This window comes from Phaseolus vulgaris, chromosome 3 (genome assembly GCF_000499845.2).
Source record: "Phaseolus vulgaris cultivar G19833 chromosome 3, P. vulgaris v2.0, whole genome shotgun sequence".
Lineage (NCBI taxonomy): Eukaryota > Viridiplantae > Streptophyta > Magnoliopsida > Fabales > Fabaceae > Phaseolus > Phaseolus vulgaris.
In genome coordinates this window covers 9,046,877-9,063,302 of record NC_023757.2, presented here as the reverse complement: position 1 = coordinate 9,063,302, position 16,426 = coordinate 9,046,877, and the positions used below count along the sequence as shown (strand labels likewise).

The 16,426-nt window shown below is 32.6% G+C and overlaps 1 protein-coding gene across 1 annotated transcript; it reads left to right on the top strand.

Moving 5' to 3' along the window:
• The first annotated feature begins 2,437 nt into the window (after positions 1-2,437).
• Positions 2,438-5,739, top strand: LOC137806576 (protein POOR HOMOLOGOUS SYNAPSIS 1). The gene is made up of 8 exons (XM_068606777.1): positions 2,438-2,763; positions 2,921-3,037; positions 3,699-3,764; positions 3,856-3,962; positions 4,436-4,635; positions 4,721-4,767; positions 4,933-4,960; positions 5,255-5,739. The coding sequence occupies exons 1-8, from the start codon at positions 2,506-2,508 to the stop codon at positions 5,311-5,313; spliced, it is 882 nt and encodes a 293-aa protein (XP_068462878.1). The 5' UTR covers positions 2,438-2,505; the 3' UTR covers positions 5,314-5,739.
• The last annotated feature ends 10,687 nt before the right edge of the window (positions 5,740-16,426 follow it).

The following is a 16,426-nucleotide window of genomic DNA, read 5'->3' as shown; positions in this document are numbered from 1 at the left end:
TCATATATACATGCATAAATGTCTATTTCAATACATAGGTGTTATTTTCCTTTTTCTCCATAACAGTGTAACTTCAAATCATAAATTCTAAATTTCCTTGAAAGATTAATATTTTCCCTTCATAACTTCACTCTAATAACTGAAAGTTCCTTAATTTTTCTGAAGAGAAAATATATAGAGAATCCTTAATTCATCAAAGAAAAGAAATAAAATTAATTGAGTAAAGATCTAAAAGTGTCATATAAGAAAAAAAATTATTTAAGATTAAGGGTGGTCAAAAAAATATAATTGAGTCAAACTACTAAAAATTCATTTACTAAAATTTAATTTTTGTATATACATGCAAACAATAACAGTTTGTTTAATATTATATTTAAGACACATAAATTAGACTATAAATCGGTTATAGGTTACTAGCGGTTATAGTTACTATTATAAAATCCATTTATATCTCATGATAACCATTCATTCAATGTTTTTTTTAATGGTATGAGTCCAACAAGACCTATAAATAAGTGATGACTCTCTTAGTAAGAGGACATACTAAACTCTATTATATACTCTTACTCTTAGCTCTTTGTTAAGAATTTATCATCATCTTTGTGCTCCTACTGAATTAAGCATCGGAGAGCCTTTTGTAGGTGGACATCCCTCTCTCATCAGAGACGAACTGAAAGCTCATCCCCCGAGGACACACGTAGCCCTCACCGAGTTGCACTCCCAGAATTCATTTCCGGTAGAAACATTTGGCGCCCACCGTGGGGCATGTTAAAACTTTTTCTATGATCACTACAAAAATATGGACAAACACTCTCAATATGAGTATCCAACAGGAAAACACAAAGCAATTGATAGGGGATCGCCTAAAAAAAACAACGAGGAATACCTACCTAGAACTGTGAGAGACGTCCTGGGCCAAATGCAGGGGAAAATGGAACGATATTTGGCATCCCTAAGAGAGCAACAGAGGGCAGAATTGTTGGTACTACATGATCAAATAGCTCGTAGGGACAATAACAACTCGCTCAACCAAGAGCACAACAACTCACTCAACCAAGAACAAAACAAAAATACAAGTCCAATCAAGAACTAGAAATGCTCAACCAAGAGCACGACAACACGCTCAACTAAGAGCAAAGTAAAATAATGCAAGTTCAATCAAGAACTAGAAACACTCAACCAAGAGCACAACAACACGTTCAATCAAGAGCAAAGCAAAATAATGCAAGTTCAATAAAAAAAACGAAGCATGTTTAACCACGAGTATAACTAAAAACCAAATCCAAATGGGTCCAAGCTAAACTCGTTCATCCTTCAAATTGAGCCACCTTTACATCTTCTCGAATTCTGAGTTGGGGGACTTATGTACATACTCCCAATTACGACCGGTACATTTAGACTATAATTGTTTGTTTAATATTATATTTAAGACACATAAATCAGATCATAAATCAGTTATATGTTACTAGCGGTTATAGTTACTATTATAAAATTCATTTATATCCCATGATAATCATTCAATGTTTTTCTTAATAGTCTGGGTCCAACAAGACTTATAAATAGGTGATGACTCTCTCATTAAGAAGACACACTAAACTCTATTATATACTCTTAGCTCTTTGTTAAGAGAATTTATCATCATCTTTGTGCTCCTAATGACTTAAACATTAGTGAGTCTTTTGCAGATAGACCTCCCTCGCTCTTCGAGGAACATGCAATCCTCACTGAGTTGCACTCCCCGAGTTCATTTACGGTAGAAACAATTTTTATTTTGATTCATATTTTATAATTTTTCAGATAAATTTTTTTTATTTTGTTTAAGATTAAAAAAATTAAAAATATGAATTTTCAATCTTAAAATTTATAAGATGCGCACAACGATAAAAAGAGGCGTTAGTCTCTCGCGGCACCAGGCACAGTCTTTGTTGCGAGTTTCATTTTTCCAAACCATTATCTGAATTGTTTATGTTCCTTGTATTTAATAATATACACACACATTTTTTCATATTTAATTAATTAATTTGATTTTTTGTTATATCTTAAAGATATATGTTGAATCTAAAATTCAATTAAATCAAAATAAAATATATGCCAAATTGAAAACAGGACAAAATTCATTAGTTTTTTTTATATTACGAAGAAATGAAATCACTTGCAAATATAAAATATTAAAATTATAATTTAACCCTTTTTTAACATATAAATGTATGTTATCTGGCTCATTAAAGAAAAACATTTCATTAAAGATATCATTAATGCATCTTTACTGTAAATTTTAGTGTATTTGGCATGTGAATTTGATTATTTTTTTTAAGTCTAATAGTACTTTTAAGAGTCCGTTAATGAGATTTTTTTTAAATTTTATATCAGAAAGGAAGGAATAATGAATTAGCATGCAGTTTGTTAATAAGCAATAATAATACATCCTCCGAGAAGCGTATATATATAAATGAACATAAATTAAAATAAACAAAAAAATCGAGAGAGAGAATTTGAAAAGGGAAAATGGCGGGCACGGTGGCAGTGATGGAGCAATCGGTGAAGGTGAGAGACCAATGGGAGATATGCTTCGCTCGCTTCATCCCCTATCCCTCTCTCCCTTCCTCTTCCGATCTCCTTCCTCTCCCTCCTCGCCTCCGCACCCTCCCTCCTCGCGGCAGCTGGATCTCCTCCTCCTCCGTCGCCTTCCTCCGCCTCTCCTCTCGCCTCTCCTCTCACCTCTCCCACCTTCTCCTCACCATCTCCTTCAACGCCGATCTCCTCGTCAGTTCCTCCACTCCAACCTTCTTATACATCCAACTCTTCAATGTTGCCATTGCTTTTTCTTCATTAATAATAACCTTATTTGTTTCGTTCCTTTTTCGGACGACAACGCCTTCAATTTGAATTGTGAGCTCGGTGTGTTTGAATAATGTGGCAGGAAGAGCACTACGTCTCCAAGCTGCATTTCACGTGGCCTCAGGTGTCGTGCGTTTCTGGATACCCTGCCAGGGGCATCAGAACCGTGCTAGTTAGCTACAGAGATCCCCTAGGCGAGGCATGATTCTTTTTATCTTTTGCAAATTGGTTGTATATCATATTTTTATCCAACATGACAACTACTGAAATTGCTCAATTCAAAATGAGTTTTGGATTCAGAATCAATTCTTCAATGTGAGAAACGTATGAACATTTACCTAAAATAGCATGCCCCTGTTGCAGTGTAAATGACGCATGTTAGGAGTGAAGCTGCACAGAGTAGCATATAAGATTTTGTTAATTGGACGTGGAATTTAGTTGGAAACTCAAGTCAGTGATGAAAATTCAAACGCACTATTAGTTGATATTTGAACGTGATTTTGGATAACTGAATATGAAATATGCACTTAATTAAATTACGCTTGTCTGATAGAAATAGAATGCTTTTTCTTTGGATTGCATAGCAGGAGACTTGTTAATTCCCTCTGTGACTTGTGTAAACTTTGTAGATACGATAACTCAATGATGGCTCCTTCAGTATTGTTGATTTGTCATTTATGTGAGATCAGTAGCAAACTGGAGATACAATGTTGATTCTTGATCTTCTAATTGTAACATCTCGTGGTGGTTGGGTTGGTAGGGTGTGAGTGAATGTGACACTATTATGTGGAGTTTTACCTGGCTAAATTGATTAATGGACACTTGATGCAAGTTTTACACAGCTAATTTTCCTCTGGCAGATTCAAAAATTTGCTATGCGGTTTCCATCAATCTATGAAGCAGAGTCATTTATCGATGTTTTAAAGGTAATTGACAAAAATATGCGCAACCTTGGGGCTGAACTTCTAAGACCACATTCTCCTTTGTCAATTCTTGATGATTTGTGTTGCTTCGTAGGAGATTCTGAAAGGTGACAAGAACCCAGAACCTTTGAATACCGACTTTGGTTCTGAAATTTCATCGCAGTCAGAGTTCATGTCAACAAACGAACACTCCTATAGCAGGTACAAAGGAGTTTGCGGGATTGAATAAATAGGAGGATGTAACTGAGTTCTTAGGCCTGGATAGATTGTTAAATAAGCTTCACTGATCTATTGTCTGTTTTTCCACATTTATCTAGAGTAGATATATGTTTTTATTACTCATATTGAGGTATTATAATTGACTTAACATGTTTGGAGGAAACATCTCCATAAACGCTTTTAGGAGAGAAAAATCAAAAGCTAAAATGAAATTAACTTGTTCATAAATTAAATTTAGCTTATGCATCAGTTAAAAGTCAAATTTTGAAGAAGCTAACAGAAAACAACTTTTACAAATTAACTTATTCATAAGTTAATTTTTACTTATTGAGAAACTGATTTCATTTTTTCTTTTTATTTTTTTCTCTTAGAAATAATTATGGAGACGTTTCTTCAAACAAACCCTGAATTATGTCGGAGACTTGGAATGAATACTGACTTTGTTGTATTTGTAGGGCTTGTGAAGAACTGAGCTTTATGACTCCGGTTGACAATTACATTCCACAATTGCCACTATTTGTGAATAATGAGGTGGGGCAACCTTCAGAATCCGAAGCAAAGGGAGCAACACCCAGTCACAACTTTGAAGGCATGCTCCCAGCCTTGCCACCCAGTTTTTCCTCATTACTAATGGATTGCTCTCAGAACAAGCATGGTTTGTTAGCCTTTTTCTTTTAACCTAATATTTGCTATGATTTCTATCACAACCTATTTCATTTGAATAAAATCATATGTTGCAGAACAACCAACTGTTTCAGAGGAAATTGAGCTCAAATCCCAAATTGTGGTACATATTTTTGAATTTTGGCAAAGATATCACTGGTTGATGCTTTGATTAACACAATCACATTGATATGATGCTCGTTATAATATAAGTTTTCTCTAAGATGCAAATATTTTGAGAGTGCAACTTCTCTACCATTAACATAATGTTTCTTTCTCTTTGATGTAGAGGTATATGGAAGATTCTTCCTTCCAAGGTAGCAATCCTTTTTTTTATTGCATATTAGTCTCTTACATCGTATAACCAAGATGTGCCGTTTTATTTATTAAGATCATTGTTTCCCTTTCCCCAGTCCTAGGGCAGAATACTAATGGAAAATTCAGAAAGTTTTTATTTTGTTTGGTTTGAATATGAATTTATGCACCTCGTATCACCGGTAGTTTTAGTTATGCTATTAAAGCTTAGGTATTAGTAGAGGTCATGTGCTAGATCCATGTACAGTCTTCCAAATTGTGTCCAAGAGATTCCTGATCCATTTTCTTATCATTAGATATGTTGATTAAGGTGGAGAAAGTTATCAGCGAATTGGGGGGTGATATGTCCCTTTAGTTGTCCACTCCAGGGAATTGAAAATGACTAACAGGCAGCTTAGCATCTCTCCCCGCTTACTGCACCTGAAGCACGAGACCTTCACCGCATATTTCCCAACAAATGTACAGCGGACTTCTTTCTTCACTGTGAGGCTAAATTTTTTCTTGGTATCTTTTGTTGGTCAGCAAAACAGCAATGTCAGAAGAAAGGCAATGCATGATAGATCAGTGTTTCGCTAGTGAAAACATATAAAGTGGTTTCTGTTTAAGAAACCTTAGTTAAAACAATGATCTCAGAATAATTGTAATCTGGTATAGTACAAAAATATTAACAATGTGCTTCTCTCCATTTTGGCACATAATGTGGAGTCTAGCAAAATCGAGTCATTACACCCCAGTTTTCAATTATGGCCTAAATTCATTTAGAAATTCACCAGTACAAAAATTTCAAGTTATTCTCATCTTATTGTTACTCTAACCATGTGTTTGGTTGCTCATTCCATTGCTTAAAAGTTAAAACGTAGAACCAACCATGCACCAAGTGGACGAGTTGAATATTGATTTTAGGACAAAAGTAAAGGGCTACCTAACCATCTTCTGCTACAGATTTTGCTTAGGATTAGGAGACTGAAGAGGCAGAAAACTAATTACGTGGAAAGTCCAACTCGAGTAAACAGAGAATAACAGATAATTTCTTTTATTGTTTAACAGGTAACAAAAGAAGGTATTGTGACCATCAAATCAGTTAGTCCACGTAGTAAACAGATAAAATTTAGATGCAGAATCTTCCGTGGTGCTTTTTTTTATCATTAGAATCAAAGTTTTAATTCAATAAGCAATTTTCTATCATGCTAGATAGTGAAGTAAAATTATAATTTTGATTGAAAAATAGTATAAATAACGTCTAAAGTATTTTACCTAAGTTTTTTTTCATTAAAAGGTCATGTATAGACACTTTAAGTACCAATTGATACTGAGAAAGAAAAAGAATACAGATATAACAGGTGATACGAGGAAAAATTGTAAGTGTTATTTAGGTGTGTGATATACATACAAGAGGTGTTTATTATGTATAGCTACTAACACAACAATAAAAAAGTTATATGAAAAAAAGTTCATGAATGAAAGTATTATTTTAATATAGATTTTATATACATGAGTGGTTTAAATAATTTTCTTCAATTCTAAATGATTCATAGATATGAGATCAATTAAAATGAATAAATCTCTTTAATTTTAAATAATTTACTTGTTAAGATTATAAACGTTAGATTGTTAGATTTTTATCATTCAGTCAACCATAAATACATATTATTATAGAATTTAATTCAATTTTAAAATTTGATTAGTGATGAGTAGTTTGATTACTGTTATTAGTGACTAGTTATAATATTGTTTAAGTTATTTTATAAAGGATGTATAATAGTTTTTTATTATTTAATAAAGATATCACTTTTTCTTATTATATCCACTTATAAAAAAGGGCTTATGTAATATTCATATTAAAAAATATTTTTATTTACAACTTTTATTAGAAATTTTCTGTAAGGTTAAATGAAAAACTGGAGTAGGAAAAATGAAAAATGAGGAATCTGTACTAGGATTCTTTTCTTGAAATTCCTCACCTTGTTTGAATCCGCTTATGGGGAGGGAGGAGCGTCTAATGCTTTGTTTGCTTTGTTTTATAATATTTAAAATAAAAAAAATGCTTAAATGACTTTAGCTATTTTATAAGGTGATTTGTTCAATGCAATAATATAGGTGATTCATAGGAGTGTGTTTTACAGTTTCCAAGTAATAGAACAGATGAGATGCCCAAATACAACCAACAAGACCAAAACAAAATAAAACAGATAATAAGTTGCAGCATAGTATGCATCTTACGTAGCATGGGATGACTTTTTTCCACGTTGGTCTTTTCAGAGTTGATTGTGAGAGATTTTTGGTTGGGTTTGTCTGTAACTTAGGCATTTACTCCTTGTCAACAAGGCATTGCTCAAATATTATTGTCTTACTAATGACTTAGCTTGTGGTACACTTACTATGCTACATTATATATATATATATATATATATATAGATATATATAAAAGAGAGGGGAAGATTAATCTTTTTCATTGTTATTAATTTTATATAAAAACTAAATTTTATTAATTGAATATAATTTTATTTTATAATGATATTTTGGTCAAATTTTGTTAACTTTTTTACATTAATGTCACGAATAATGAAAATCCACAATAAAACCTATCAATGATTAAAAGTTATTTATGAAAGGACTTAGTTAATTTGTTTAAATTTTTACAGTAAAAATAGTTTAACTGGGATAAAATATGAATTTTATTATTTAATTTAAAACGTTTATGAATATTAAAATTTCATTTAAAAAAACAATTATCTTTTAAAACATTTCACAAAACTATTATTTCTTAAAACATTTCACAAAAACTATTATTTTTTAAAACATTTCACAAAAACTATTATTTTTTAAAACATTTCACGAAAATTATTATCTCTTTAAAACATTTTTCCTTGTCTCCTACGATCATTATTACAGTAAACGAAGATGATGAAATATTCCTTGCCTGATGTGATGCTTTAATGTAGTGTACGTAATTGTACGTAGTCGTAATGAAAAAAAAAAAGGTTTTGATAAACCCTAGTTGTAGAGAAAACTAAATATAAAATAAACTTTTATTCACTTGTGTATTAAAGAGTAAAATACATGGTGTATATATAAGAGAAAGATTAAGACCTAACTAAAATAGAAAAGGAAAGTTGGGCCAAAGAAACAAAGCCCAATAATTTACAATAGAAAATTAAATATGTTAACACCCCTCAAGCTGGGGAGTAAATATTTGTTAGACCCAGCTTGGATTTGAGAGTAGAGAACTGTGCGGAAGCAAGGAGTTTGGTGAATATGTCAGCAACTTGCATTGCAGAGGTAATGGACAGCAGTTTGAGGAGACCAGAGTTAAGTTTTTCACGAACTAGGTGACAATCAATTTCGACGTGCTTGGTTCGTTCATGAAAAACTTGATTGGAAGCTATTTGAAGGGCAGATTTGTTGTCACAATACAGGGTTGCAGGCTGGGAGAGAGGAAGATGTAAATCCCGAAGGAGGTAAGACAACCATTGTAGCTCACATGTGGTGGTGGCAAGTGCTCTATACTCGGCTAGGAGCTGCGAGAGATAGTTGGCTGCTTTTTTTATTTCCATGATATTAGGGAGTCTCCTAAGTAGATGGAATATCCAGTGACAGATTTGCGTGTGGTAAGGCATGTTGCCCAGTTAGAGTCACTAAAACCACAAAGGTGAAGTGAACTAGTGTGAGAAAAATATAGTCCTTCACCAGGGGTGCCTTTGAGGTAACGCAAAAGACGGGAGACGATGAGTTGTGGGTGCAGATATGAATTGGCTTAAATTGTGGACAACGAAGGCGATGTCTGGTCGCGTGTTGGTTAAGTAAATTAGACATCCAATGAGTCTTCTGTACTGGGAAGTGGCATCAGCATCGAGAGGTGAGCCTTGGTCGGGAGAGAGACGGGAGGTGTGAGTCATAGGAGTGGCCACAAGTGCAGAGTCAAGCATGCTAGTTTCTTGAAGGAGATCAAGAGTATACTTGCGTTGACTTAAATGAAGACCAGTACTGTTGCGAGCAATTTCCAGTCCCAAAAAGTAGGTGAGATTACCTAAATTTTTTTATCTTGAAGTGATGGTGAAGGGATGCAGTAATTGTATTGATTTCCTCCGTGTCATCACCAGTTAAGACCAAGTCATCAACATAAACAAGAATAACAGTGAGTTTATCATTATTATATTTAAGAAAAAGAGAGTGGTCAGCAACAGAGATAAAGTACTTATTTGATAAAAGAAAAGTATAAAGTTTTGCGTACCATTGACGACCAGCTTGACGAAGACCATACAAAGACCGTTGAAGCTTGCAGACATGCTGGGGAGAAGGAAGAGAGAGGCCAGGTGGGGGGTCATGTATACCTCTTCATGGAGATCACCGTGAAGAAAGGCATTATTGACATCAAGTTGTTTTAAAACCCAATTTTTGGTAGTGGCAACAACAAGGAGAAGGCGAACGGTAGTGAGTTTAGCAACAAGTGCAAAAGTGTCTAAGAAATCAAGTCCTTCAACTTGGGTGAACCCTTTGGCAACAACTGTAGCTTTGTGGCGCTCAACAGTGCCATCAGAATGATATTTGATTTTATATACCCATTTACAACCAATAGTTTTCTTTCCTGGAGGGAGAGGGGTAAGTTGCCAAGTATTGTTAGCAGAAAGAGCTTGAAGCTCAACTTGCATGGCAGATTGCCAAGAAGCATGTTTGGAGGCTTCGGTATAAGTGCGAGGTTTAGGATGAGAATTGATAGAGGAAATAATATTTCTAAAATTAGAAGATAAGGAATTGTAAGACAAGTAATTATGAATAGGATATCTACTACTTACAGTGTTGGTTGCTGTGTGGAAATCAACAAGATAGGCAGGTTGTCGGTGAGGACGAGTTGATCTTCTTGGAAATTGGGGTGAGGTGCTTCCTGGAGGTGCAGGAGGTGATGATGCTGGTAGAGGTGCAGTGTTGGATGCAGGAGCAGAGACATTATTTGCTGGAAGATCAAAGGATAATAAGGCTGGTGGAGGGCCAGTATTGGGTGCAGGAGTAGAGGCACACGACTCGGCAAGAGATGCAGGAGTAGAGGCACACGGCTCAGCAGGAGGTGCAGTATCAGAAAAAAAAATCAAGAGCAGAATTATATGCGTTAGAAATAGGGAGAGATAAAGTGTTGGGGTCCCTAGGCAAGCCACCATCCAATTTATATGGAAAATGGGTTTCATGAAAGATTACATGTCTTGATATCTCTATGCGATGAAACTTTAAATTTAAGACAATATAACCTTTTGTATTTTGCGGGAAACCAAGAAAAATACCTTTGATAGATCTATCATCTAATTTCTTCCTATGTGCAGTAATGGTACTAGCATAACATAGGCAACCAAACACTTTTAAAAAAGAAATGTCATACGGTTTTCCAAACAATTGTTCATGAGGAGTGATGTTATTAAGTAATGGAGTAGGAATATAATTTATTAAGAAAACAACATGATTTACAGCAAATTCCCAAAAAATAGGAGGAAGATTTGCTTGAAAAAGTAAGGCCCTGGTTACATTTAGTTTGTGTTGATGTTTACATTCCACAATGCCATTTTGTTGTGGTGTTTCAACACAAGATGTTTGATGTATAATTCCCTTTGAAGCATAAAAACTGGACATAGCAAACTCAACACCATTGTCAGTACGAATCGTTTTGATATTAGTTTGGAAATGATTTTGAACAAAAACAGTGAAGTTAATGATGTGCGAACGCACTTCAGATTTATTATGCAACAAAATAACCCAAGTATAACGCGAGTAATCATCAACAATAGTTAAGAAATAACGAAAACCTTGCATAGAAGTTATGGAACAGGGTCCCCAAATATCAAAGTGTACAAGATCAAAAATAGCAGAGGTAGCAGTAGTACTTAAAGTGAAAGGAAGTTTTCTCTGTTTTGCACGACTACAAGTGTCACATACATGATGAGTATCAATAGTAATAAAAGGGTATTGTTTACGTACGACATGTAATCTTTCATGTGAAGGGTGCCCCAGTCTATAGTGCCACAGTGTTTTGTCCGTGATATTACAATTAATAAGAAGAGCAAAGTTATGTGGTTTAGAGCGACTAGAAGCAGGCAAGGTAGTGACAGGGTACAAGCCACCAGTGGCTTCAACTGTACCAATTCTCTCTTGGGTGAGATTGTCCTGTATAATGCAGTGAGTTAAAGTGAAAGTTAAAGTGCATTTAAGTTGGTGTGTGAGTTTAGAAACAGATATTAAGTTTAATTGAAAATGAGGCACATATAACACATCAGACAAATAAAACTTGGCCGAAAAGTGTACTAAACCAGAATATGTGGCATAAACAGTTTGACCATTTGGGAGACTAATTAAGACAGGTTTGATTTTAGTCAAAGTAGTAAAAGCGCTCAAATTGTGGCAAACATGATCAGTGGCACTAGAATCAACAAGCCAAGATTCTTTTATAGCAGATAGTGAAGAGAAAAACTTACCCGTTGAAGATTGCTCAGTATTGGTGATTTTGTTCGTCGAGAAGGTTCCGACTTGATTAATTTGAGCGTGAGGGGCAGGATCCTCAAGGTTTTGCTGACGCAAAATGTTGGTTAGGAATTGACACTGTTGTGATGTAAGTTGAATCCCCTTTACATTCTGTCCTTTAGAAAAAGACTCAGAAGAAGAGTTAGTAGTAAACATATTGTTGGCTTGGGATGTCCTATTGATGGATTTGTAGCCAGGAGGAAACCCATGCTTTTTATAACAGGTGTCGATAGTGTGGCCAAGACGATTACAAAAAGTGCAATTTTTTCTAGTAGAAGAAAACTTTGAAGTTTTAGCATCACCAGAAGGAAAACCCACTTTTCGAAAACAAACAGCTTCAGTATGACCGTATTTACCACAGAAATTGCATGTAGTAGTGCAACTACTGTTAAGACTATGAAGACTAAGGGCATGAACAACAGTGGATAATTGTCTCTCTTGTTGAACAACCAAGGAAATTTTTTGGATATGGCAGGAATGGGATCCATGAGCAAAACATGAGAACAGATATTTTTATACTGATCATTTAATCCTCTTAAAAATTGCATAGCACGATCCTCACATTTTCTTTGATTTATAATAGAAATGACAGAACAAGAACATTTTACTGGGCATGTGCACACATGATTAGGTCTAAAATTCTCTAATTCGTCCCAAATAATACGCAATTTTGTAAAATACTCTGTGACAGACATATCCCTGGTTTAAAGAAATAGCTTCAAATTGCAAATCAGAAATGCGAGATAAATCCCCTTGTGAATATCTAACTTTTAAATCATTCCAGATGTCAAAGGCTATGTCCATCCAAACAATGCTTTGCCTAATAGGGATTGAAATAGAGTGTACTAACCAAGAGACAACCATGTTGTTACAGCGTGTCCAAGACGAGAAAGTGGGATCATCCCTTTGTGGGCACGGGTGTGAGCCAAGTATGAACTCCACTTTGTTCTTGGCACTAAGAGCAGTGATGAAGGACCGACTCCACGAATGGTAGTTTGTTGAATCAAGAACAGGCGACACCAACGAGGCTGCGAGATTCTCGCTTGGGTGTAAGTATAGGAAATTGTTCATCGGCTGTTCCAAAAGGGGCATCAGTGTAGGGTTTCCATTTGAAGAGGAAGTCGGTGTGGGATTTGCATTAGCCATCGTCTACAAGGATTTAAAGAAAGAAAAAAAAACAAAACAAAAAAAATAACCAAGAACAGCAAAGAGGGAAATAAAAATCAGAGAGAAGCGCAGCAGAGCTCTTGAAGAGCTCTGATACCATATTACAGTAAATGAAGATGATGAATATTCCTTGTCTGATGTGATGCTTTAATGTAGTGTACGTAATTGTACGTAATCATAATGAAAAAAAAAAGGTTTTGATAAACCCTACTTGTAGAGAAAACTAAATATAAAATAAACTTTTATTCACTTGTGTATTAAAGAGTAAAATACATGGTGTATATATAAGAGAAATATTAAGACCTAACTAAAATAGAAAAGGAAAGTTGGGCCAAAGAAACAAAGCCCAATAATTTACAATAGAAAATTAAATATGTTAACAATCATGTCTAGAGTTTTGAAATATCTAGAGTTTTGTAATATCTAGTCATTTTTTTCTTATATCAGAGTCTACTTTATAGATTTTGGTGGAGACTAAAATATTTATGTCTAATTAGAATTTATTTTTAAGTAATTTTTACTCTACCCTCTTCTTCAGTTGATTTTTGAAAAAGTTTACATGCCTAAGATTTCATGTCTTGTTTTTACGGTAAAGATGAATATTTGCTAGTTCAGAAATGTGAGTATATGTTTATATGTTTAGATTTTTAATTGAAGTCTTTTATATACGTGTTTAACTTATGAGATAGAGAAATTAGGAGCTTAATTGATTTGATAAGTCTGTATAAGGAAAATTAGCTATATTTTTTTTATAGGACTTTAGGATAAATTATTTGAATGTTAAAGTGACGTGGTCATAATATCTTGATTTTTATGCAAGAATTGTGTGTTGTTTGAATATATTCTAATCGTTTGAATCTAGATATAAATGTTATATGAAATAATGAATGTTTAGAGATATGGTGAAGAAGTTAATGTTGCAAGATGATTACTTAAAAAACAAATTGGTTAGCTATGTATGGTATGTTTGAGATATTAAAGGGCTGAAAGTGATTGAGATAAAAGTTGTATAATTTAAGTGAATAGATTTTAATGTGATATGTCATATATGTTTTAGTAGTGAAAAGTTAGAATATTTCAATTGAGTCAAATTGATTCAAGTTGTTGTTATTTTGGAACAAAATATTTCATGTTAAGTATAGGAAATGAAGAAAAAACTCAACTTGAACCAATTAGGTCACTTGTTATATTTTGTAAAATTTATGAATTAAGAAGAATGGTTGGGTGAGCAAAACTCTTACTAGAAAAAAAAATCAATTAACTGAAAGTTTGAGAGTTTTGGTCACTGGGCACACTAAAAAATCTTTAGATAGAAACAAATTTTAGGGGTAAAAAATAATTAGTTGCTATATTGATTAAATTATATATTATTTTAGAGACTAAAACAATTATTGGTATCTAAATTAGTTTCTATTATTAATAAATAGTTTATAAATTGATATTTAATTAGCTACAAATTATTTAGATTCTAAAGTTGGTAGCTAATTATATATCAATTTAGAAACTATTTATTAATAATAGAAACTAATTTAGATATCAATACTTCTTTTAGTCTCTAAAACAATATCTAATTTAGTCAATATAACAAGTAATTATTTTTTGTCTCTAAAATTGATTTCTATTTAATGATTTTCTTGTAATGACAAGTTAAATTTATTAAGTGAATTGTTTAAATAAAAACTCCAAGTGATTTGGTCGTTGAACGAGCCAACTGTCATTTGGTGAAATTCAATTAATTTAAAACTCGAGAGTTTGGTCACTAGGTGAGTAAATTCTTGTTAAACAAGTTGTTTTATGAAAACTCAATGGTGTAGTCGTTAGGTGAATACTTTGGTCACTGGGCAAGTAGAGTTTTCGTATGGACGAATTGCAACATGTGTTTAATTCGGCAAACAAACAAAGTGTTGGGTGAGTGAGAGAGTGTTTTCTAAATTTTGAAATAACATGCTTTTAAATGTTTCTAAATGATAATTGTTTGTTATCTTTCACTATATTATTTGATTAATATATTGTATTTGAATATTGTTATAATGTAATGGATGATGAGTTGCAATTTATTAGTATTTAAATTGAATTGGGTGTATATGTATGAAATAAAATCTATGATATTATGGTTGTGATATGAAATATGGTGTGTTGTGAACATAATATTTTCAAGTAGGAAATAATTTGTTAGAGATGAATTAAGCTATGTATTGAATTTGAGATTATGTATGAGATATTCCGATTCTATTTGATATTAAACTCACATAGAGAAAAAGATTAAGTGATGAGGTTTGAAGGCAGCTCCTATGATTTAATATGCACGTAAGAAAGAAATGTTTCTAGCATGCCATAGGGATTCATTTTATCATATGATTGCGTTCCTATTATGTAGCTTTGTTGTAATGACAACTTAATGAAGGTGGTATGACAAGTGTAAATTTTTTATACTAATTCAATGCATGACTTTTCATAAGTAAATTCAAGTGTTTGTGAGTAGTCCATGATATGAGATGTGACCTGTGACTTTTTTTCTGAGAAATAGATATTTGATTTTTTTTATAGAGATTTATTCAATGAACTGAGAATTATATTCCTGAGAATATATGAATGAGAAGTGGATGAAATGTATGAATTTTTCCCCTTCAATATACGTATAAGATTTAAATAAATGCATGGATATAAGTTTTGCTTTTAAACTCTAACGTATTCTGTTTTGTGTCTTTGTTTATTTTTTTATCAATTTTAATTATAGTGTGTTACACAATAGTAACATAGGATAATCTCATAAAAAATATTATATGTTTATATTTTGTTTTCTTTTTTCTGAATTTATGTATATATAATATGATTTGAGGAGGAAAATTTATTTTTGAAAGATTTATAAAATGGTAATGTAAATATTATGTGAATGGTTATTTATCTTATATTGATTAGTAGTAATGTATAGTGGGATGTTTGTAAACCCACTTAAATATATGTTAAGAATGATTTTAAAGTATTTAGAACGGTAAAAAAATCATCTATAAAACAAAATAGTATTTAAACGTGTATAGTTAAAATTATTGATTTAAAGAAGTTAAGATGTAAAAGTTGAAGTAAAATTCGAATTGTGTAGTAAAAAAAGATTATATAAAAAATGGTATAAGGCAAATCACAAATAGTAAATTTCAAAAGGTTTATAGCTCAAAACATTTATGATTAATCGTATGGATTTCGTAGATAATATAGGGACCGATCGAACAAGAAGTAGAACGTGAGAATAATTTTTTTTTTTGATAATTTTAAAGTGAAAGACCTTACTTTATAATTTTTGACGTGGAGTTCAATTTCAATAAAAAAAAATTCTCTATAAAATTATAATCTGATATAAATTTGGCATTATATAAACATTTAAAAAAAAAATACATGTTATACCATACAGGTCATTAAGTCAACTAACAAAATATTTAAAAAATAAATTAAAAATATTTATAAGATTGCACCAGAAAAAGAATATATTATTTTTAGCATTCCAACCAACTACCCAAAATGTTAATTTTTTTATATTAAAAGTAAAGAAAACAAGAATGTAAATTATTAACCACAAGAAATTATCATGAAAACATCAAGCTTTACATAATTGTGGTAGAAAACAATTATTATTACACGAATTACAAAGAGCAGTTGCCGTTATATGATATGAAACTTAGACACTTCTCTTAAATGATGTGTTGGTATCGGATACTCATATTGGACACCGATATTCGTATGACACTTGTAGGACACGTATTCGTGAAGTGTCCAATTCAAAAAGTATTTGTTGGATTTCTGACAAT

Coding starts and splice junctions, on each gene's coding strand:
- LOC137806576 (XM_068606777.1), top strand. CDS start 2,506: ATGGCGGGCACGGTGGCAGTGATGGAGCAATCGGTGAAGGTGAGAGAC. Junction 2,764..2,920: donor CCTTCAACGCCGATCTCCTC/GTCAGTTCCTCC, acceptor ATAATGTGGCAG/GAAGAGCACTACGTCTCCAA. Junction 4,768..4,932: donor AGCTCAAATCCCAAATTGTG/GTACATATTTTT, acceptor TCTTTGATGTAG/AGGTATATGGAAGATTCTTC.